Raw genomic sequence first — 23941 nt, 5'->3', positions numbered from 1 at the left:
ACATAGCAACAGCTAATATTTAAGTGAAGTGGATTACATCTGTAGAGATAAAGTATAATGATAATAATATTTGGCTTTTATATAGCGCTTAATACATCAACGATGTGTCTAAGTGCTTTACAGATATTATTACCCTGGTCATGTACAGGTATGCATGGCAGGTGAATTAAAGGATTTGGAACCAGGAGTACAGAGGAGAGAAACATGCTCAAATTAATTAGAAACAGGTCTATTCTAAATATATTTAGTAGACCCAGCATAAAGAAGAAATATTGCTACATGTTTAAATGCATGCATACATGTACATATGTAGATGTACCCTCCCCCAAAACCATATTATGATTGTTGTAAATGGAGATGTACAGATAATCATGTAAATTGTTTGTAGATTATTATCTCCATCAACCTTTACTGTATATTCTGTGATGGCACAATTGACCTCAAACAGGCTGTCATGGCGTGTTGGTGTTACATGCATGCGTATATGTTTTGGTGTAAACACTTCATTGTTTATCAACAAAATTCTATGACAGCAAACATTGCAGATCCTGTGCCCGATAGCCATGCACATGTACATCTCACTTTGTAATTGCTTCTTTGACGGATAAATATTTTGGTAAACTTACTCGTAGATATTGGAGGCAAAATAAAATGGTGAAATTGATATATTGTCTCCTTATACCGGTAGTCAAAAGGGCATTAATGCTGTCAAAAGATTTGAATAAACGCCCTTCTGGCTCCATATTAGACACTACATGTATGTTCATAAATTGGATGCAAGTGATTCATCCGAAAGTAATACAGTCTTATTTGTGTATGGCACAAGTGTGGCAAATGAAATCACTGCATACGGTACATCATTTACATGTACGGTACATATAAATGAGTTGAAAGCATAGTACACTATCAAGTCTGCCCATGCAGAATGATGTAAACCATTGAGAATGAAAAACCTTTTATTGTAATTTTATTTGTTTGCACTTTATCTAGCAACTTCAATGTAAATACTATGTATCCAAATTTCCTTTGTCTGCTATTTGAAGCATTTGTAAAGCCATATTCAGACATGACAAGTTGAATCGCCCACTAAGACTGCCTTACCAAACTAGGCATGTAAAATGAATGGCAAAAACAATATTTTTTCTGGGGGGGGGGGGGGGGGGCAGAGCACGGCTTAACAATGACCCCTATACATTAAATGTATGTGCTCCCTGACCTACAGTACATGTGTTTTAATTTACAAATATTTAAAGCAAAGTATGCTATTTATGAATCGATCTCGTTTATTTTTGCATTGGCAGTTGATGGAACTTTACTTTAAATTCTACTTCTGTCTTAATGGACTCTTACAGATGAAGCGGCAATGAACATGTACAGCCCCTCTGTATAAATTAAATACCGCCTGCCTGGCAATCTATAAGTTCAATCATACAGTGCAATAATTAAATATCAAGGGGCCTGGGTTATTGTCATCAAAGCAGCCGGCTGAACACTACTTCTATGGCACTACTGGCTGTGGAGACAGTAGATATTAAAAGAGGGTCAGGGATACAGCAGGGCATCTACATGTATCTACCGACGACGGACGCCTCGTATTCTGGCCGGGGAGCCACAGTCTGGCGCACATGACATTTTGTTACTTCAGTGTAACGATGATGCTTCATTGCACTACTTATTAATATTCAGCCAAGAATCCGGCCTCACCCAGACTTGGGGCCACATTTCAAGTTGATACTCTCTGTACATGTATACTATTACAGTACATGCTGTAGATTGTCTAATATAGAAACACGACCTACACAGGATGCATGGCATATGAATTCTCTCCCTGTTCAAGGGCAAATGAAATGTCCACATACCTTTATTATATGTACACTGTAGTTTGTTATTTTTAAAAGTTTTTTTTTTAAAGATATAAGTACTACGTAATGTAGTTTTCTGGAAATGTGTATCTTGATTTTTTTTTAATATAATTTCTTTCCCCTACTTTCTCTCTCCTTCTTTCTCTCTCCCTCTCCATGTCAAAAGTAAATGTCATTGATTATGAATATGACTAAAATGTATAAGTACATGTGATTGTGTTCGTACATGTACATGTACAGTTGTGTACTTGTACTTATATGTTTTTGTTTTTGTACAGATAAAAACTACTCATTTCCTTCTCTTATTAAGTCTTTGTTTACGGCAGATTTGTCAGATAGCAATGCGTTGTCACATACATGAAGAAAGGTACAGCATATACAATTTTGAAAAGTACAAATATACAAATGATCATTCAATGCAAGGTGATTATTTCTTAGGGATAGTGTACATGCTTGGAATTCCGAATTACCAGCAGTTTAAATTCATATGATATTTGCAACTCGAGTTTAGCTTGTAATCCATGCACATACGATTGACTATCTTCTCTTCTTTTTTTCTGCCTACAGGAAAAAATCTGTACAACAATGAACATGTTGCAATCAAATTGGTAAGTACTTTTTTACTCTTTTTTCTAATTATTTAAAGAGGTTCATTTACATTATGGTTGTAATCTGTTTTATAATGTTATTTTACTTAGTACAATACACAATGACTAGCACCTGGAATTCTTGAAAGCTGACTAAGGGTGTGTCCAAGCGCTATTGGAAGAGAACCGTAACATACAATGTACATGTACCAACCCGTGGCGCTCCAATTGGTACCGTACCAGGGTGGTTCGTTCTGAGATTGTTCAGGCGCTTATGTGGGAATCCGGGGGATGGGTGGGGGGCAACATGTTAAAGGTGAAGTATTTGGCACGCCATTTCGAACAACTATCGAGGTGTCTGGCCTGCACCCAATCACTATTGATATTTGGCCTGTTCGATTACTTTAAAAAAAATTGTACAATTTTGAGTTTGACAGGACAATTCCAGGACAAATTAGTCCATTATGGAAAAGGGTGTTGACAAGTACATGTACAAGACTAAATTGACTTGAAATGCTATGGCTACATGTACAGCGTATATGATGCACTTAACTTAAAGGTAAAGACCAGTATTGGAAACGCCCCAATTTCAAAAAATGAAATGGAAGCTCTCATTACCAATCATGTGAAAGAATATATGTTTTGACTAATACATGATGATAAAAAATTTGCCGGGAAACCGCCTACTAATTCATATATTTGGTAAATTTGTTTCTCTCATGGTCTGTGAGAGATATAGGGTAGTCCCATATACATCTTTCTGTGTATAGTGCTTGTAACTTTACGAAGAATGGGCCAAATTTCTTGTCATTTTGATGATTCCAGAACCTTGCAGTACACACCAATTATAATATGCTATATGATCAACTTTTTTTGATCGATTTCATAACGTTTCTTTCACAATGCAATCGCATGACCATAACTGGTCTTTACCTTTAAGTCTACATACACTAAATAATGTTTGTTATTGTAATTGTTTTTACCTACTTTGATCTTGCACTTCTTGCCATAAATTTTCTGGCCCAAATCGAGTCAGTGCGGAAAAGAGAATCACATGGATTTTTTTTTTTTTTTTTTTGCTTGGCATGTTGATTGGGTAATAAATGAACCCTCTGCTGAATTCCTTGTAACCTTAGTAACCCAGCTGTAGGAAGTGCCCATCAAATACGATCCCATTGGCTAGCTAGGGTTACGCAGAGTATCAAGAGCTTCAGCAGTGGGCTTGCGCTCGCTCACCTCACTCCCCCTTTCAGACTACTAAGATTTATTTTTTCACTTTACAAAAACCTTTGTACAGTATGTAATTCATTTTTTTCTAGTCTGAATGTATATAGCATAACATTGTATAGTGAAAACTGACGTTTTGAATAAAAACTTGATAGTGAATCAGGCTCAACTTCCAATGTGAATGTGGTATTGTACCAAAACTACTGTATAACTGGGCGGGGCATATCGTGAGTGTGCACTGATGGTTGGCTGCACCTTAACCCCTTGACAACTGGATTATTTTATTCCAAGGGGCTTGATACAGTCCTGTCTAGGCAATGGGTTAATTTTGTGTAAATTTTCCCGTAGTCTAAATGGGGCAACTTTCAGAAAGGTTCCTGTATGTCCGTGAAATTGTCATGAAAGAAGCTTGAATGGAGATCTAAAAATGAAATGATTTGGAAGTCGTCGACTCCTCTGGGATGGGTGTTTGTTACAGAAAAACAAGTTGACACCATTTTCTCAGTGACGTTTGTTCATGTATGTCCATGTATGTCAAAACTGCGAAGGGTTACATGTACATATTTTGAATTCATGGTGTTGCATAATTCTTCTCTTTTTAAAGAGCTTTTGGATTAATTAGTTTTTATTTTGAATTTCAGTATTTTCTTCTCGATAAATTATTAGCAGAGATCTCTTTGCACTTGTGCAATGTTTAATTTGATAAAAACTTGCATACTTGTACATGTATAGTATACACTGTAGTACTGTACCCAAATATAGTAGCCTTTGAAAACTGGAGAAGGCCTTAGTGTGGACTCAAGCAGTCCTCTACTCGGAAATCATATTAAGATCACAACACTAAAATAGAATCTCTGCTTTGTGTGATGGAGTGCAAAAATCCAACATGTTTCAAATTGTCTTGCCTGTTGCAAATAGTTTTCTTGTAATGAGGCTTGATTTTTCCAGGCACTTGTGACCTCATTTGTGTACTTCAGTGTACATGCAAAGCTTTAATTTAAAGCTGTCTTTCTCTACAGATGAAGCAATTTTCTTTTTTCTGGGAATTCTAATCTATGTCTGATTGTCTATCTGTGTTCAATATTCCTTATTTCCTTCCATTATCTGCTCATAAAGAAGGCTTGTAAAATCTCAGGGATTAGAGATGAAAAGTACTACACCTGTAGATGAACTAAAAATAGCGGGATATTTACCATAGGCATACAGATCTGCACATTAGGCTAACATGTTCATTAAATGGCATGCTTATCTTGTCACAATAATTATAATAATAATAATAAGACATTTATTTTTTACATATTGAATATCCTGTCCAAACAATTTACAGTAAATCATGTAGTGACTTTCCTGTCTAAAGATCATTACAGCAAGTTTCAAGTCATCTCATTGTGTATGCATGTCTATTTAGCAAGTGGAAAATGTCAAAGGTGGAATGAAGAAGGCAAAAAAACAATTTGCGATTGATTTTCCAAAACAACATTAATACTGCTTGAAATGTGCGTATGTGAAATTGGCGGTCGTTTAGAAATTTATTAAATGCCAAGGTCTCCAGGATGCATGGTCATGTACATGTACAATGTAAAATTATACAGGAGGAAAAAACAAAATAGACATAACTTGACTTTAATTTCTTGTTATTGTTACTATACCAAAATTTATACTGGGAAAATTACTATTGTCAAAGAAAATATTGAATCATTTGAGTGATTTACATGTAGGTATTTCTCGCTGTGTTCATGGAGACTTTGATTTTTAATAGGCCGTTCTTAAAAAAATAATTACCAAACATAAATACCAGTATGCACATGCAGGTATGCTCGGTCTGTAATGTTTTAAAGGGCTTCATGGTGTAAGCCTATTTATTTCAGCATGAATCATGCTCAGTGCTGATGATATAAAAAAGAATATATGGTTGAATATTTTACCTACAGTGAAGATAAAGATAAGATTGAGCATGTGACAAATTGTATATGAACAAGTACATTTACATGTACATGGTAGGCCTAAACCTTGTCTCTTATATTTCTTTGGAGTCCCAAGCAATTTTCTTGGGATCTGTTGAAGTGGCCCTGTACCTGTGCCCCATTTACATTTGTAAATTGTCGGGTCCATATTTTGGGGCCATGTTTGTGTATCGTAGACCATACAAAGCATTCAAAAAGGAATGTGTGCACTGTCTTCCAGTATGATGATTTTCTTGGGTTTCAGGGGAATGCTACATGTACATGTCTTGAGTGCGTTAAGCAATTGCTACATTAGGGAGTGGTCCATGTGCAGGCAAGGTGTAAATTTTAAAGCACGAGACTGCTAAATCACTTAAGTCCTCTTTCTGGCTGGGATCATCCAGATGCTAATTGGATCTGGTGATGTACTGCGCACCACCGCCTTGCATGCCCACCATGCACAAAGCCGATCGACCGGACGGTACTACTAGCTGGTAAACCATGCACATGTGTACAACAAGCAGACTCTGTTGGAGTCACTCTCCTACAACAGAACGCTGATGAATGAATAGCACACGCCATGCTCCGTTAACCATATCTCTCCAGCGGTATATGGCCCACGTTATGATAGATTATTCATCAAGAAATATGCCCAGGAGCTAGGCAACGTGTGTGTGTGTGTCTCAAGTACAAAATGGCATCCGTTTGTTTTGTGCGTGTATTCTTTGACTCACATAATGGCGCTGTAAGATCAGCGGGATGGCCAAAGGGTTACGTAGTATTCATGAAAGAAAGAGGAAATTGCAAGACTAATTGCCAGAGGAGAACGAAGTGGCATGGCAAGGGGGAAGCCCTATGGATCTGATGGTCAATTTAATTTCGTGTAGCTCATTATGAGCTAGCCTTTTCATGAATCACGCCTGCATATCATTAAACAATAGACAAGGGGGATACCCAATGGACCTGATGGTCAATTTAATTCCGTGTAGCTCATTTACCGCCTCATCATGGGCTACCTTTCTCATGAATCATGCCTCCATATCATTAAAGAATAATAAAGGCCTTCATGTTTATTCTGAAACTGTACAGTAGTGACTGGTAAGTGGGATGTGTGGAGGCAGTAGGTACTATAAATCCAATTACTATAAGTGACACATATATTTTGCAGCTTGAAAAATCAAGGATTAAAGTAAAAGGTCATCAATTTATCTTTTGTTATCTATTCCCTTCCTTCCTCCCTCCCTCCCTTTCAGCACAATAGAAAGGAAACAAACAGTCATCTAGAAGGAAATACATGTTGCCATAGAACCGGGTACAGTGTAGGCTTATAGTCGAAATGCATGTACACATGAAAATGAAGAGTAGGGTAATGCCAATGGCAGATAGGCATTCTGCAGTAATCGTACATGCACACAAAGGCATGAATGGCCGCATGCCTTAATACAGTCTGATCTATCTCTTTAACCAGACACTTGGAATAAATTACTTGGCATAATAACCTCTGCCAATGCAAATTGAAATCACTCTCTCGCTCTCTCCCGTGTACGCAGCAGGGTCGATTCATTTTGTTCTGTTTTTCTGATGTGTTATGCATGTCCTCCCCATTCACTGAGCTCAATCAAGTAATGACTATTATTGCACTGTGTATGATTAGCCTTAGCAACCATTGTCATTGTTATCATCTCCTTTGTAAAGAGGCTGTTTATCTGAGCCCTGTTTTGCCTGTACCCCTTCCTTGCTTCTTCCATTCAACCCCACTCCAGGCATCTTTTGAGGACAACACTCGACTCGCCCCTCCCATCCCTGGGTTATTCTAGTCTTAGCAATCAGGCCTGAGTTCATTATCTCTTAAAATGTTTCATCCCCTTACACTTTAATACAGTACATACTGAAATAAGTACCAGAGAGAGATCAGTTCCATATTTCTTCAACACAAACACAAATGTGACTAAACAAAAAAGTTGTTAAAGCCCCACTGTACTACTTGTAACTACTTGCTCCCTCGATAAAGAAAACAACGCCTACAGTAAGCGGTGCCCGTTGGTCCCCCACGATCCTCTTTTCTTATGTTAATTGAGAGCTAATTTGATGAGATGAACATCTACCTGTGACCTTGCAGGGAGGTCTAATCCCTCCATGCCAAACTAGTGCAGATGGGCTTTAAGTTTTACCTGTGCAAGTAAAACATAATACATTCTGGCTGAATAGGGTTTCGTGTACACAGTTATAATCACATCAACCAGGACAGCGATCACTCAGCAGACTATGACCTGGGTGTGGGCTGCATGTACACAGACAGTGCCGTCCAAAGCACTGCCTAGTATTGATTTGATCTAGCTGAGCAGGTTATCAATTATTTATACCCCAAACCATGAAAGGTTTCTAACTGTTGTTGATGCCCCCTTTCTTTTTATATACAAGCGGTTAATCTGCGCTCCAAGGATTCATGATATTCCAAGGACATCACGAATTGTCCTCCAGTATAGTGACAAAGGCTGAAACAAGAAGAAACAATTAAAGAGATTATTCTTCTTTAGAGGTCATCTATCTTCTTTTAATACATGTTCTCTTGAAACTTAATAAAGGCTGGTCACACATTAACAATAATGATAACAATACACTTGCTCTTTGAAGGAAATATGGATTTAAAGGTATTAAGTAACTTTGCCTCTGATTCTAATAAAATCATAGATTTAGCTCATGCTGCAATCATAAGTATAAACCTTTAGGTCATAAATGAGTCTTGGCATGTTTGATTATCAAGATATTTATGATTGGAATTAGAAAATTTTAAAAAGGGTTTTTCCAACCGTTTTTATAACAGTACAGTCTAATGGGGAAAATAGGTATGGTAAAACCGGTCACTCAAAGATTTTTACTTTTTTGAAGCACTTCATGATCATTTTGAAGCGTACTTTTTGTTGGGCTTCAATATTACACCATATCACAGACAATAATAACATGATGTAGGGCCATGCTTTATAGATTTGTAAAGCTGGAAACATTGTAACATGCATGCATATTTTTTTTTTTCCAGTTGACTGTTAAATGCTGTTTTTCACAATTCTCATCAACCAAATTGTCTCTAAAGTAAACCCATGCAAACGAGTGTGAATGATTCAAAAGGGAACTCGAGGAAGGAAGACGTACATGTTGAAGCCAAACCAATGGCATTTAAACCACCACAAGCTCTTCACTGCACACATGATACATATGTACATTATTGCTAGTCAAAACTCATTTGGATAGAGGAGTTCACCTGTCTATGTCCATATCGGAGTGCGAGATCACCCTCAAATGCACATAACCCCAGGCCATTGATTTTCCATATTCATGTTCCGCTAGCTCCCTACGCTACCGACAAGTATGGCTTACATACAGTGTAGACCTACTGCACGTGTAAATGTATGCACTGTCTGTAGTACATCATGCATATCGTAAAGTACTTCTTTGACCTACATCTAAATATGTTAATGTACAGTAAATAAAAGGTTTCATACCTATACAAAATACATGTAGTGATTTTGTTATTGTGGTTGTAATTTGAAAACTAAGTGATTCTCATAACAAAAGAACAGCAACAAAATTAGTTTCACTTATAGAATACTGAAATGTAATTGAAGTTTACCAGTTCATGTACATGTACATACATGTACATACAGTATGGGCCTACATTTACACGTACCAGTACTATAGCTCTACAGAGTACATTACCTCTACAATGTACATTTACATGGATAATGCAGATAAATTCACTAAAACGTAACTATCAAGGCGTTAGCTAATGGTTGCATTATTGGAGGAAAAGTGAACCCCCTCAAAGTGTTTTTTTTTTTTTTTTGCCAATGAAATGTACTGTATGCACATGTAAATGATGCGGCAATTAATAAAATAACTTAAATTCTTTTTAGACATTATCTAGTAATAGCATGCAAGATTCTAGAGGAAATACCCCAATTACCACCTACGTGTACATGCACAGGGAAAGGAAGTTGACCTTGAACAAGGGGGAAAAGAAATTAAAAATTCAACCATTAGAATACTGAAGTGATAAAACGAAAGATAGGACATGTAGCTCTGCATAAACATGTATGTCTTTTACTTGACAATTAAACTGATTTTAATTATCTATCAAGGCATTAACTTCCAGTTGCGTGCGTGGGAGGAGGAAATACTAGCCACAGTGAAGGGAAGTGAATCTGAGAGCATGTAGTGGTAGATATATCCAAAATACTGCAGCTACACCAGGCTCACACCTTCCAGATATAAGGAGATAATAAAGAGGAAATGCGGGCATTCTGCGGAAATGTTGACAGTGAAATTCAGCCAACTGACAGTTTGGGAAAGAGGCTCGTGTCCCAGTTCACATAAGGAGTTATTAACGACTAGATTTCGGATGACAGCATAAGCCGTTATTTTCTTGAATTTTGTTGGGTCACGAATTGAACAACATGCAAACGTGACCTGGAAATTCATGGGGGAATATTGTCAAAACCTGTATTCATTATGAAAACAAACATGTCACAGAAACGGCTTTGAATCCCCCCCCCCCCCCCCAAATAAAAAAAAAATTAAAATAAAAAATACATAAATTGTAAAACATTTTGATGTAATTTATACTGTAAGAATGTTGATTGCTATTCCTTTTTTCTTTTTTTCACGTTATCTTTTTTTTCTTTTTTCATTTCTTTTTTCAAATTATTTTGTGGCTGTTGTTATCAAATTCAAGTATACAAAAATGTATTCATAGCCGCAAAATAGAAGATCAAAGGGACTCTATTTCATTTCTTTGTCTGTGTATTTAATTTTTATGAAGTGAATCTATATTATCTTGGATTGATGCTTCATCTTTGATATGAGACTGTTTTAATATCACATTTATTACTTACCCTACAGTATCCCTTTCATGCAGTACTACATACACGTATCCTGCAATTTAAGAATGTTTAATCGAGAGGAAGCGTGCATGCATGCATGTCATGTTTCATTATGATTAATGATGGTTGAGAAGAGCTATTTACCTACAATCGCTTCAACACACATTACTCTCTGAAAGATTTTACCTAATGTGAGCGCCTTGGAGGGATAAAAATATACCCCCTGTTCACACTTCCTATATTCACTGTTTGGCTATATACAATAAGTTATTACATTTTGCTAGTGTGAACGTCAAATAAAGAAATGGATAATGAAACGTGTAGAGAAACACATGTATGAGCATCATTTCGAACAAGGCATTATAAACAGTCGGGGTCCAGTTCACATCTGAATGTTATGTCGTATGTGAATTGTAGCCAACGAGATCTCAACCTAAGACCCGAAGGAGACGCATTTTGATCTGAATGGGTAGCTGTTCAGATATGAAACAATAAATCGCAGTATTTTTTTAAAGGTGTGTTAAGGAATGACGACTGCGCGTAACAAAGGTCCTATAGTTCATATTCACTGAGCTCTATAAATACATGTAGGAAAGAGAAATGTGAAGCCTATCACACTTATGTCATTAAAAAAAAAGTAATGCTGCGGTTTATCGCTTCATGTCTGAATGAAGCTTAACTGGGCGGGGCTTATTTTAAGTGCACATTAATGATTGGCCGACTGACCTCTTCAAAACTACATATAGCTTTAATGGTTTCTTTATAAACATATCATTTCTTGATACAATATCTATTTGTCATCCAGTATATTATACACCCCTTTCACTCCACAGAGATTCTTTATACGACTTTTCTGATTTTCTGTATGTATGTATACTAAATTCACATATTTTTGTGTAGTGTGAACAGTCCATACATGTTCTGTATAATATATCTCTGGTTAAATGTCAGCCAGTGAATTGGGTCAAAATGAAGTGCCTGGTTTTGTTATTTCAGGGCCTAAAATCTTCCTCCAAGTTCGATGCCTGGAGCTTTACATGTATGCAGTGAAGAGGATATATTTTAGTGCCAGCGCACTCTGGTTGAATTTGATAAATTAGTAATTCATGCAGTGAATTTGTGTTAATTTGCTTTTCTAGTGCTAAGGTACATGCCATCAAGACTTTATTACATCAAGGTACTCCGGTGAAATTCTGTTATAATACAGGCACTAATGGAATACCATTCATGTACATGTAACCTGAAATATACTATGAATATGTACAGTAGGTACATGTATATACATGTACATGTAAATCCTTTATAACACAATCACAGAAAAATAGTTGTTTTATCTGAATTCTGTAAAGTACATCTACTGGAATTCCATTTTCCAAATCTTTTCTATACTACACAATTTTTAATATTTTCTGTATGTGGACTGGGCGTGGGGGCAAAATTTAATTTTGACTATTTTCAAAAGCCTAATGATTCTTGTAAGTCTTGTGTAAACTATGGGTTGTATAACAATGGTAATTAGGTAGATGTCTATCAGATTACAACTAAAACTCAAGGTAACAGATATTTATAGTTCACACATGTACATGTACATGTATGCACCCAGTATTTGTACATATACTGTGTTTGCATGACAGAAAGGGAAGAAAGCTTCACTCTAACATACTGTACATGTAATACCCTCTCTAAATATAATGTACATGTAGAAGCAGGATCACTTCTTTGCTCTTTCACTGTACTTCTTTTTTTTTTTTTTTCTTTTTTTTTTTTCTTTTGTTATTGTGTTGTACATGTATGTGGGGGTTTTAATGCACTGGACTACTAGATCTTCAACAACAAAACATTCTCCTCCATTTAATCTTACCCTGATTACAAGCGTTGGATTTTAAATCCACATTTGATGAAGAACACACCACTCACAGAATTCATGCATTTTCAAATTGTTAATATGAATGTATGTTTTCATAATATTTCCATGGCGACAGTTCATCCCTATTGATTGTGCCATCCATCATAGTCTATATCTCATCATGGTACTCTCTACATTAAAACAGGCATAGCCATGTATGTTTACCATGAGCTTTGTTCAACTTGAATTTGGATGACACATGATCACAGGCAATTCTGATTTAGCCTTCACCTATATACATGTACATGTAGTTTGCAGGCAGGGACACTTGTCAGTCAGTCGTAGTGGGTAATACTGTAGAGTGTCTGAACAGCGAGATTATGCAGACTGTGTGGCATACTTACACCCTATACGTCCTGTACTGTAGCTGCTACTGATACAGTCAGAGACTATACAGTAGCTAGGATTGACTCAAGGCATGGAATAGTATTGAAGTGTCAAATTAGAGTCTATTTCTGCAGACTAGGCTTCACCTGCCTTATAATTAAAGTTCAGTCCCTTCCATGTTGGCCATTGTGCGTATTAAACAATGTCTGCAATACAACAACATTTAATGTCGGGATGCTTCCAGGTACCCATTTAACACCTGGGTAGAGAGTGGCACATGTAGATTGATGTCTTGCCAAATGACATTAGTGTTGCTGCGGGTCTCGAAGTGTGTACCATAATAACCACAGTCGATGTGGTCCAATGGATATTGGTAAATCTCTCTGTGGTATGTTTTTTTTTAAAGGCTGAAATATATGGTACAAGACTGCACAACTGAAGTAATGTAGTGGTAAAAATAAAGATAGGCATTGAGAAAGAAGAAAAAGGATATTCCTTATGGAGATTATATACACCTGTAGCTATCAAACTGTCATCTTTGATTGGGTACATTTTCAACATTGATTAAATCAATTTTCAATATTGATTTAATGTTTTAACAGTGTAGCCCTGAAAATAGGTGATTTTCGATGATACATAAAATGTACCAACCATGCAAGCTACATGTACAACCTATTCATGCCATTAATTATTAATATCGTGTAGGGACTCAGCACTGACATGTACCCTGTACACTGAACATGTAGGCCTATCGTACGGATGCTTGAAAAGGCGCCAGTTTCTTATGCAGCAGGTGACCTTCCAGCATCAATGTTGGCTCGCCAACCGGGCTGGATGTTTGCAGACTTGGTCTGTGTTTGGATAAAGTGCAATCCAGATCCCGACACACCCTTGTTATGACCGGTGTATATCGGGAGGGTATTGTAATAGTTGTGATGTTTTTTAAGATAACGACGGCGGCGATGAAATAATTATCTCGTAATGAGTATGATTGACCAAAGTCCAAGTTTAATTAACAGTGTGTGTACAGTCTGTTTGTACTTTAAAAGCTATGCAAAATGTTATTCAGTGACTGCCTCCTCTATGGGGCTATGACTGCAGATTTATGCTACCCAAATATTGACAAGATGTAGATGTACACTTCATTGTCGCCTCATTACTTTGTATAATGTACTAGTATCCCAAATTTTGATGTCATAATTATCTGTATGACAAGCCTCGAACGAGAGAGGTTCTGAAGCTCTGTGCTCTGTTTCGTGGTTTGTTTGTTCTAACATTGCGACAATAGCTTTTTATGACACTGCTACTACCTGTTACTATTATCTAATGTAATAGATTTTTCAATTCATTCTTCATAGCTCATAGTTTAAGAATAGGGATAATAGTATAGCAAGGACCTTGTCATTTTCTAGTAAGAGGGGGGGGGGGGCGAACTGGCATCATTAGAGGGCGCCGATCACTCTTGGTACATGAAATGTGAATAAACAAGTTCACCGATTCGGGAAAGGATAATAGGAGGGGTCACATCATCTTCCTTCACGCTCCCTTCCCCCCCCCCCCCCCCCCCCCCCCCCCCATCTCCATCTCTCTCTCTCTCTCTCTCTCTCCCTCCCGCTTTTGTTTTTCACTTTCATTATTTTGGTTATGAGTGACAGTCATGACAAGACATGTCCACTGACTAATGTAGACAAACGGATGGAACAATGAAACTGGATGTAAAAATTGATGTATAAATCTGTTGGAACAGGAAAAGGATATGAATAGGGCATTATATTGCATTCAAGGTAACATTTAGAAGCCTTGCCACAAACAAGTCCGTTATTTTTTTTAAAGATGAGAAGATTTGGACTTTGAGTCAATAGTACCTTGGCCCTTCCTTGGGTAGCTGGCCCGACAAACAAGTGGTTTAGACACTGTGCCCTGTGCCAGTGCTTCCCTAACCACAGGACCAAACAACACTGCACAATAGAATGACCAGCCCCTATGTGGTCACCGGCACAACAATAGGGGTGGCACATGTACACTCCATTGAATTTGAGGAGGAAACCAATGGTCCTGCATATGGATTAAACCTTGTTATTTATAGGCCGAAGAAGCGTATTCATTGTTTCTTTTTCCCCTGTTTTGGGGCTAATTTGTTGAGCCTGTAACCTGTCATATTGTAGGCACACAGTGTTGATTCATTCATAGGTGCTTAGTCATCTCATGACTCTACTTGTTTGCAAACGGGTAATAGCAATAAAGGTATGATATGATATGAAACCATGGTACCTCATTCAGAACCTCCCATGCCCACTGTTATTTTCCCCCGACCTAGTTGTCATGCAAATGTATCATGCCTATAATAGGTGTATACAGTTTTGACTCACCTCACCCAAACTTCCTCACTATACTCTAGTAGCATTGTAGTCTTAAAGGTAAAGACCAGTTATGGTCATGCGATTGCATTGTGAAAGAAACGTTGTGGAATCGATCAGAAAAGGTTGATCATCTAGCATCTAGCATCTGCAAAGTTCTGGAATCATCAAAATGATAAGAAATTTGGCCCATTCTTCGTAAAGTTACAAGCACTATACACAGAAAGATGTATATGGGACTACCCTATATCTCTCACAGACCATGAGAGAAACAAATTTACCAAATATATGAATTAGTAGGCGGTTTCCCACCAAATTTTGTATCATCATGTATTAGTCAAAACATATTCTTTCACATGATTGGTAATGAGAGCTTCCATTTCTTTTTTGAAATTACGGCGTTTCCAATACTGGTCTTTACCTTTAAGGGGCATTCACACGAGAGGGAATTTATACAAATTTATATTAAGAAATGTATGAACAATCAATGTATAACGAAAGGGGTGTACATTTACACACAGGATACAACTATCTTTCAAAGTATGTTGCCTGTACAGAAATTCCATTGAAACCTGCATACAAAGACCACACAGGAATGAGACGAGTGTTCTTTGTAACTGGTCTGTCTTGTGTACAGGTTTCTGTTATGCATGTTTCAGTGGAAAATTTTGTCGATTTGATACAAAAAATGTGGTCTTAGTAGGCAGGTGATTTCTCTTGTATAGGTGGTTTGCTGATCGAAGCAGTTTTGACTGTACCGTATTTGCCGGCGTAAAGGCCACAGTATTTTTGGAAGAGAAAATATCAAAAAGTCGGGGTGCGGCCTTTACGACAGAGTAAAAAAAAAAAAAAAAAAGAAAGTCAAAACCAACACGAATTTGCACGTATGGGACTAGAAACAGTAAAATAACAATACCACTATGGTACAGGACATTTCCAAACATCTTACAGACAATTTTATCTTGCATTGTTGACATGAAGACGAAAATAAACGTCCTAACACAACATTTGCCGATAGATCTTGATCTAAGTTCGTGCCAATGCATTGCAAAGGTAAAGGAAGGGACAGTCTAACGGAGCTGCCGCGAACATCCATCCGAGGTCGCCATTTTGTTTTTCCATTTCATGCAGTTTCGCATTACACCGGACATTGTGGTAGGGGTATATCGGACACCAAATCTGCCTGCGATCACTTTTTTAGCTAAACTTCCGGTAAATTACAAGAATATGGATGAATTTGGTATCAGTTTGTAAAAAAAATAGTGTTTTCGAGAAAATTATGATTATTTTGTTTTGTCTGTTCGTTTTTTTTTTTTTTTTCCTCTTTGAAATGTCAAAGTTGGGGGTGCAGCCTTATCGCCGGAAAATACGGTATTTTGTGTCAGGAATCAGATTTTACCCATGTGAAGTGTCAGCTTGTTCCATGACATTTAATCAAGCCATACAAAATTACACTTGCCTGCTTTTATCAGTGGCTCACAAGAATTAACCATGCCCAGTTGCACGCATGTTGTTTGTTTGATAGATACTCACACACGTGGTAGCCCCTAATTCTCTATCAATTTTCCTTCAAGACAATGCTCAGACTTCTGTGTCACTATGTAAACATTCAGGAAGAATAACTGATTAGTATAAATCATATATATGTAGCTCTGCGCATTTCATAATGAGATACGTTTCCGCTCGTCTGAAAGGGGGGTATGTTTTCCTGTATCATGAACTTGGGTGAACAGTGGCTGGATGTATGGTTTTCAACCTTGAATGTCAATCACCTTGCATTTTGCACCCAGGCTACTATATCCCCATGCAACATGTAATTCTTGTCAGGTGTTTCTAGTCTACTCCTATGTGCAGACTCCCATGGTTAAAGAGAAGGTTGAGTTCTGGGAAGAGGTGAAAAATAATTTGTGAGCGTTATCATTCTTATTATGCAAGTGTGGAAGAACATCAGATAAGACATGTTCCCTGAAAAGCATCGCTCTTCAAATGCCTTTATATTCTAAATATGTCATGTAACATCGTAAAACTTGGGGGTAGGATTTTTACGCCACGTGTTTGTGTAGTCCCATATACATCTTTCTGTGTACAGTGTTTGTAACTTTACCAAGACTTGGCCAAGTTTCTTATCATTTTGATGTTTCCAGAACCTTGCAATACACACAAATTCTTATGCTAGATGATCAACCTTTTCTAGTCGATTCAACACCATTTCTTTCACAATGCAATCCCATGATCGTGTCTGGCGGACAGGCTGCATTGAGACCAACATGGCCAATTCAATGAGTTCTTCTGCCCATAAACTAACTGGTATCTATTTTGCCGCAGTGCTCATCTGTAATTTAGGATTATTCATATCAATACTGATATGTTAATTGGCCAAGGCCAGGCCTAAATGCACACGTCTATAAATGCCCACCTCCATACACGCCCACGTATAGGCCTAACGACCTGTTATTTTCCAGCTTGTGTCATAACATATCATATTGCAGCATCATTTACAAGTATGGGCACAGTATGGTGAAGCAGAGGGGGGGGGGGGGGGGGGGTTAGGTTTTGTTTAAAATTCTAATATTGAACACTAAATTATATGAAAAAAAAGGGCAGAAACGTAAAAAGAAACATAAGTTGCCCATATTTTTTTGTAAATTTATATGATGCATAGAAATAACTAAAACTGTTAAAATGGAGTGTGCCGTATTTAAGTCCCTTGAAACCTCTCCCTCCTCTCGCCCCATCCCCAAATTTTGTATAGAACACCATGCAAATAAAAACATTTAAAAATGATAAAATGTAGGGACGTGTTGTATTTCACGTCATTTCACGTCATTAAGTATTTAAATGATAGAATCTGTGATTGTTCAGAATATCCTTCAGGATTCTAGAATAAATCATGAAATCTTTGTGAGCAACACTCTAGCTAGGAAGACATGTCCAAGCAGGGACTCCCTGTCCATTCTCTCTTTTCACATTGCCTGTGTGTTTCTTCAAGCATTTCTTGTGAATTCTAATCAAGTTCAGCAAAGAGGTACACTGTACACTCCTACGACTATAATAAGCCAAACCTCATAGAATTCCTACTGTGAATGCATGCTCATGGGCAAGGAATTGACAGACTCTCCGTCGCCATCTAAAAACCAAGGACCCTCCTACACACTGCTCTTGGAAAGTGTGGAAATCATCTCCCTTAGGATGCATTGACCATCATAGAGTGTATATCCGGTCCTAAGTAACCGTGAGGAAGGGGGCTGGCTTCTCTAATGGGTGGGCACACCTGCACAAAACAAAGCCATGGATCTTGAAAGTATGATGATACAATGAAGGGGGTTCGGGGTCATGTTAGATCAAGTTTACATAATTATAATTAATTATATTAAATGGAGCTTCTTTTGTACTAGTCAAATGAGTGATTATTTATGTGGTTCCTGGTAATTATATTTATGGTATATTTTAGAATGAAAAATTGCATCGTACTCTGGCTGGAGACTATATTTTACAATATTTAAAAATACAATGTACAGAAGGAATACATGTAATATTTTTCTTCTATAATTATTTGTTACTACCCGGTAGTAAAAATGAGAGGGGAAGTAATTTTTGATGTTCTTGCATCATTGGAAATGGTTATGTGTACAAGTTTCATGTACCAGCTGAATAATGCATGCTATACAAATGTACATTTTCCAAGTCTGGTTAAAGAGGTGTATTCTGTGATTGTATTAATATTTTAATGGCGTCATTCTTCTGCATAATGTATGTATTGGAAAGATCCATCATCATTACAAACTATAAATCATGTGCAAAATTCAATTATTTAATATCTTCCACACATTTTTACAACATTTACGCACATGGTTAATAATGAATAGAGGAAGTCAATGAACCCATTTGAGTTTTCATCAGCTTTTTTTTCCTTCTCTTGCCTCGCATTTCCTCTCCTTCAGAGCCCAATGCACAGTAATTGTATCGCAGCATTATAGGGATTTACAGCGACGCCCTTGCATGAGGGGTTTTCGGTATAGATAGTTCAGAAATTCGGCAGCTCGCATCGAAGCTGGCATCGAAGAGATGTAATTGCTATACCGTTCTACTGAAAGTAATTCAATCATCTCAATTCACTCTTCTCTCTATCAGTATCAGTGCAGTGGTCACAAATTTGTATCTCTTTACAGTTTGTATCATTTCGTTATTGTCTCTATCATAGTGGGATATGACTGTAGAAGAAGCGAGGAATAGGTGTGACCACTAACGGTTGGAAGATGCAACTTAAAGCATTTTTGCGGTAACCTGGAGGTCTACTGCTGAGAGCCAGAAGGGTGTTAACTCTTTGGGCAGTGCAAAGTGCTATTAAAGCCCCTCTAAAGTGTTGGGAGCCCCAAATTCACCAAAAATTTGATGGCTAAATTTTATTTAAACTGTATCATAATGTGAAAAAGGATGCCGTCAAGAACACACTTCTGCAAAAATTTCCCAAAAAAATTGTGTTTGAAGACAAATATTGATAAATGAATACATAAATTAGGTTTTCTATTGTACGCAAAAAACCTAAATGTTGGAATTTTTCATCAATATTCGACCTCAAACATTTGTTTTGAAAATCCTTGCAGAAATGTGTCTTTATGATACAATTTAAGTGAAATTTTGCCATCAAATTTTGGGGGCTCCCAACACTTAAAGAGGGGCTTTCATGTAGTTGGCTATCTGTCTTTCTCCCACTTTCTCTGTCTTATTCATTATGCACCATCTCACAGTGTATTGACCTTCATGACCTGAACCATACAGCATTTTTGTCTCTCAGCATCTGATGATTACTAGGAAAATTTGTATGACTCATTTTAGTAGCAAGAATGACTGCAAGAACGCAAGCACAAACAACAATGCAGATGCTTTATATTATACAGCTTCTTCTTAATGACAATTCTGAAAGGTCAAATGTTAACCACCAGGCTATAATGGAAGGGTAAACAGTTATTTATTAGGATGAACAAAATATCCCTTTCTAAGCTTTGAGCAGGTTATTTATGAATTAATTCACAAATATCTCACAAGGCTCAGTCTTTGATGAAAAAGAGGCAAGAAAATGGAGGGGGATACCCTGGTACCACCCCTGTGACTAACCCTGACTTGCTACCAAATTGAAAGGATACCCATTGGTGCGTGTCTAAGGTATATTTTGTTTGCCCGCTTTCTAGAGGTCACACGGAGGTGGTATCATAACCGATCATGGGTAATCGCCTTGAATGTTCAATTAGCCTGTAGCCACTAGCCAGTACATGTAGTCCCATCTAATATGAATTTATGCTGGAGTAACCTTGAAGAGCTCTGCATCAGTAGATAGAACACAATAGGTTGATAAGCATTGAGAGAGGATTTGGTTCAGTAATTATACTGGAACGCCTACAAAGCCAACCGGGGAAAATGTTGTTTCATTCATATTTTTGTTGTATTCATTCATTATTTGCAATTCATGCATTATTGATCAGGATTGAAATCACTTTTAAAGGTAAAGACCAGTTTTGGAAACGCCCCCCTCTCAAAAAACTGAAATAGAAGCTCTTATTACCAATCATGTGAAAAAATATGTTTTGACTAATACGTGATGATACAAATTTTGCCGGGAAACCACCTTCTAATTGATATATTTGGTAAATTATTATATCTATCCAGACCGGATAGATATCGCGCACGTGTCGCGTAGTCCCATATACATCTTTCTGTGTACAGTGCTTGTAACTTTACCAAGACTGGGCCAAATTTCTTATCATTTTTGATGATTCCAGAACCTTGCAGTACACACCAATATTTATATGCTAGATGATCATCCTTTTCTGATCAATTCCACAACGTTTCTTTCACAATGCAATCGCATGACCAGAACTGGTCTTTACCTTTAACTTGTTCCATGACCACAACAATAGCACACTACACTAATACTTCTGAGTTCTGAATGCATTATGGGGAATTTACACAAAGAAACATAAACTGCAAATTGCATATTTATGTAAATAACATTAATAACAGTATTATATTGCTCTTTGAAAGATGATCTTTGTTGTTCGATACAAAATCGTTTATTGTCATCATCATCTTATATTCCCATTAACACAAAGCCTTTGATGGGAACGTATTGATGTCTTTCTATCAAAGGCTTTGCATGAAAGTACGAACCGAGTTAAAGTAAGCATGTCACTATTACTTGAATCTGAGGATTTTTGTTAATACTCTCATACAAAGAACATTTCCATAATTTGTGAGTGAATGCATGCACAGTATTATAGTTTTGCTTATATGCAATGTACTGTGGAGTCCATTTTTAGTGCGCTGCGGGAATAAGAAATGCATGAGGAAATTGCTAACACAAATAGTGCACTTCTCTCGATTCTCAGCAGATAATATGATTAAGTTACACACTTTCATTTCATAACAAAGATGGAACTCCAGATACAAGGAGTAATTGAATACTACTAATGTCTGTATACCAAATATAACAATAGTGACTTTCTTCATCGTTGTGATGAGGTGACAGATAGTGTACATGAGATTATGAAATTGATACTGATCTATTTATATCATTAATAATTTTATTGGTACACTGTGTATGTTCATGTTGCTTTAAACAAAACTCCAATATTTTATCAGGAATTCAGAAGTAACGTGATTAATGTACATTTATTTTACCATACTACATGTTGTAGTACAGCACTTGGAAATATTAGTATAAAGTGCAATATTAATATTATTATTATTGTTTTAAATTATTATTATTATTGTTATTATTATTATTATTGTTACTGTTATTGTTATTGGAATTATTATTATTATTATTATATGATGTGTACTGCATTTATGAATTATGTTGAATTCTAAATAAACTAACGGAGGAGATAGTGAATTGAAGATAAATTTAAAGAAAATATTTTCATGTAAATACAGTAATAATAATAATAATATTTAGCTTTTATATAGCACTTAATACAAATGTCTCTAAGTGCTTTACAAATATACTATTACCCCGGTCATTGGATTCAGTGCTTGCCCGCACACACTGTGTGCACAATCTCCACTCCCTGGGGAGCATTCCAGCCATAACTATACCTACAACTGTGTGAGACAAGACACTAACTGGTTTTATTTTTCTTTCTCTTTCCTCTCTCCTGTCCATCCACTTTCTTCTCCTCCTTTCAACTATTCTTTTCCCTTTTTTTCTTCTTCATTTCTGAATTATTATTCTAGGAACCAATGCGGTCCAGAGCACCACAGCTTCACTTGGAATACAGATTTTACAAAATGTTGGGCCAATCAGGTAAGAAAAACTCACATTTTTATTCTCTAAGAAACCTTCTTTTTTTCTAAGTTGACCTGATTGTGGCAATTTTTTTCAATGCTGTTGTGTACCTTGCTTCCCCGGTACAATGCTGTAGCAATTAGCTGTTCTGCCATCCTATGTTTCCATAGCAACACTTTCAGATAAAAGAAGAAGAAGCATGCAGGAGATGTAATTGTAATATTTAGGTTACACAGATTCAGGGAATATTGATAAAGACTACCAAGCCATATTTAGAACAAACACTATACATGTATGTGTAGGGAGGTAATATTTAAGGTAGGTTTCAGCATATACAATATTTCTATATTCATATTGTAGTCGTATGGGAAATTATGAATAGTTTTATGTGGACAACCTTATGATTCTATAGAGGCTACACAATATTGAAAATTTATGCACTGTTTATATCTGAAAATTCCTCACAAACAAGTTTGTTTTTGTTTTTTGAAAAATTTCTTATAAGATATTTTCAAAAGTTGGATTTTAAGAAGCAAAAAAGAACTGTCAGGTGAGGATCTTGAGTGTAATTGTCTTTGTTGCTTGTCTTGTGGACACATCTGATGTAAGATTGACTGTTTGAGTTTCAACTGCAGTGCAAGAAAAAGGGTGAAATTAAAGGATATTAACTTTGATGTGAGGGTAATGCTGTGAAGGTCTAGGAAGAGACATGACCATTTAAGGGCAAGATTTGAAGAAAATACTTTAAAAAGTAAGGTTTTTATTTATATATTGTAATTGTATTATATCTACATGAGCGAGTGTGTTCTGATGACTGGCAGAACCATCAGTAACACGAAATGCAATCCAGAGCGAAAGCACAGCAACAACAAACATTTCAAGTATAGAGATAAACTTAAAATACAAACTACTAACTTTGCCCATGAAATAATCTGTTATGGGCCAGAAAGTCACAGAAAGTCACAGAAAGACACAAACTCTGTGTAAAATGATGAGAGTTAACACCCTCCCGGCTCCAAAAGAGTCCAAACAGACAATACAGATCTTGGAAGTAAAACTACAACAAATATGAAATACCTCTGGTTGTCATGGAATCCATTGAAACAGTTGCTGCGTGCTTTAATTTCACCCACAGTTTATTTCAAGACCACTTTCAATAAGTGCATTTATTACACTAAATATGATCTCTCCTACTATCTGTTGATGTTCCTTTTGATATTAAACCATGTCACTAGAATATGCTGTAGTTGGCCTATGGCTTAATTGTTAGGGGAAGAAAAAAAAATCATTCTCCTGTTTGTCATTTGTTTTTGCCTATCAATATATCTAGTAATTCAGCCGCGCACTAGCTACGATAATAAAAATTATGTTTTATGAAACTTTGAAGAGAGCAAATGATGTAAAATCGACAAATATAATTTTGATGTTTGTTTTGAAGTATACAATTATTGCTGAAGTACAGGTTGAAGGTCTCATACTCAGTTTCGGTTTATAGCGTTGATCTGGTCATAGTTTTCTAGGTCCATTGTCGGGATGATTGCGTCAAACAATTTAATCACCTCGATCCATCATT

The 23941-nt window shown here is 36.7% G+C and overlaps 1 protein-coding gene across 2 annotated transcripts in view; it reads left to right on the top strand.

The window, feature by feature from the left end:
• Positions 1 to 23941, top strand: part of LOC576569 (casein kinase I) — a 63151-nt gene that overhangs the window by 8323 nt on the left and 30887 nt on the right. For both annotated transcript variants that reach the window (XR_004062404.1, XM_774807.5), the window contains exons 3-4: positions 2430 to 2470; positions 22317 to 22386. Coding sequence is in view for 1 of the 2 variants with exons in the window: in XM_774807.5 (XP_779900.1) it covers positions 2430 to 2470; positions 22317 to 22386 (111 nt within the window). In the remaining variant the exon portion in view is untranslated. The remainder of the gene's footprint in view (positions 1 to 2429; positions 2471 to 22316; positions 22387 to 23941) is intronic.

Source organism: Strongylocentrotus purpuratus, unplaced genomic scaffold (assembly GCF_000002235.5).
Source record: "Strongylocentrotus purpuratus isolate Spur 01 unplaced genomic scaffold, Spur_5.0 spur5_scaffold_9, whole genome shotgun sequence".
Lineage (NCBI taxonomy): Eukaryota > Metazoa > Echinodermata > Echinoidea > Camarodonta > Strongylocentrotidae > Strongylocentrotus > Strongylocentrotus purpuratus.
This window is presented reverse-complemented; position numbering and strand designations above follow the sequence as displayed.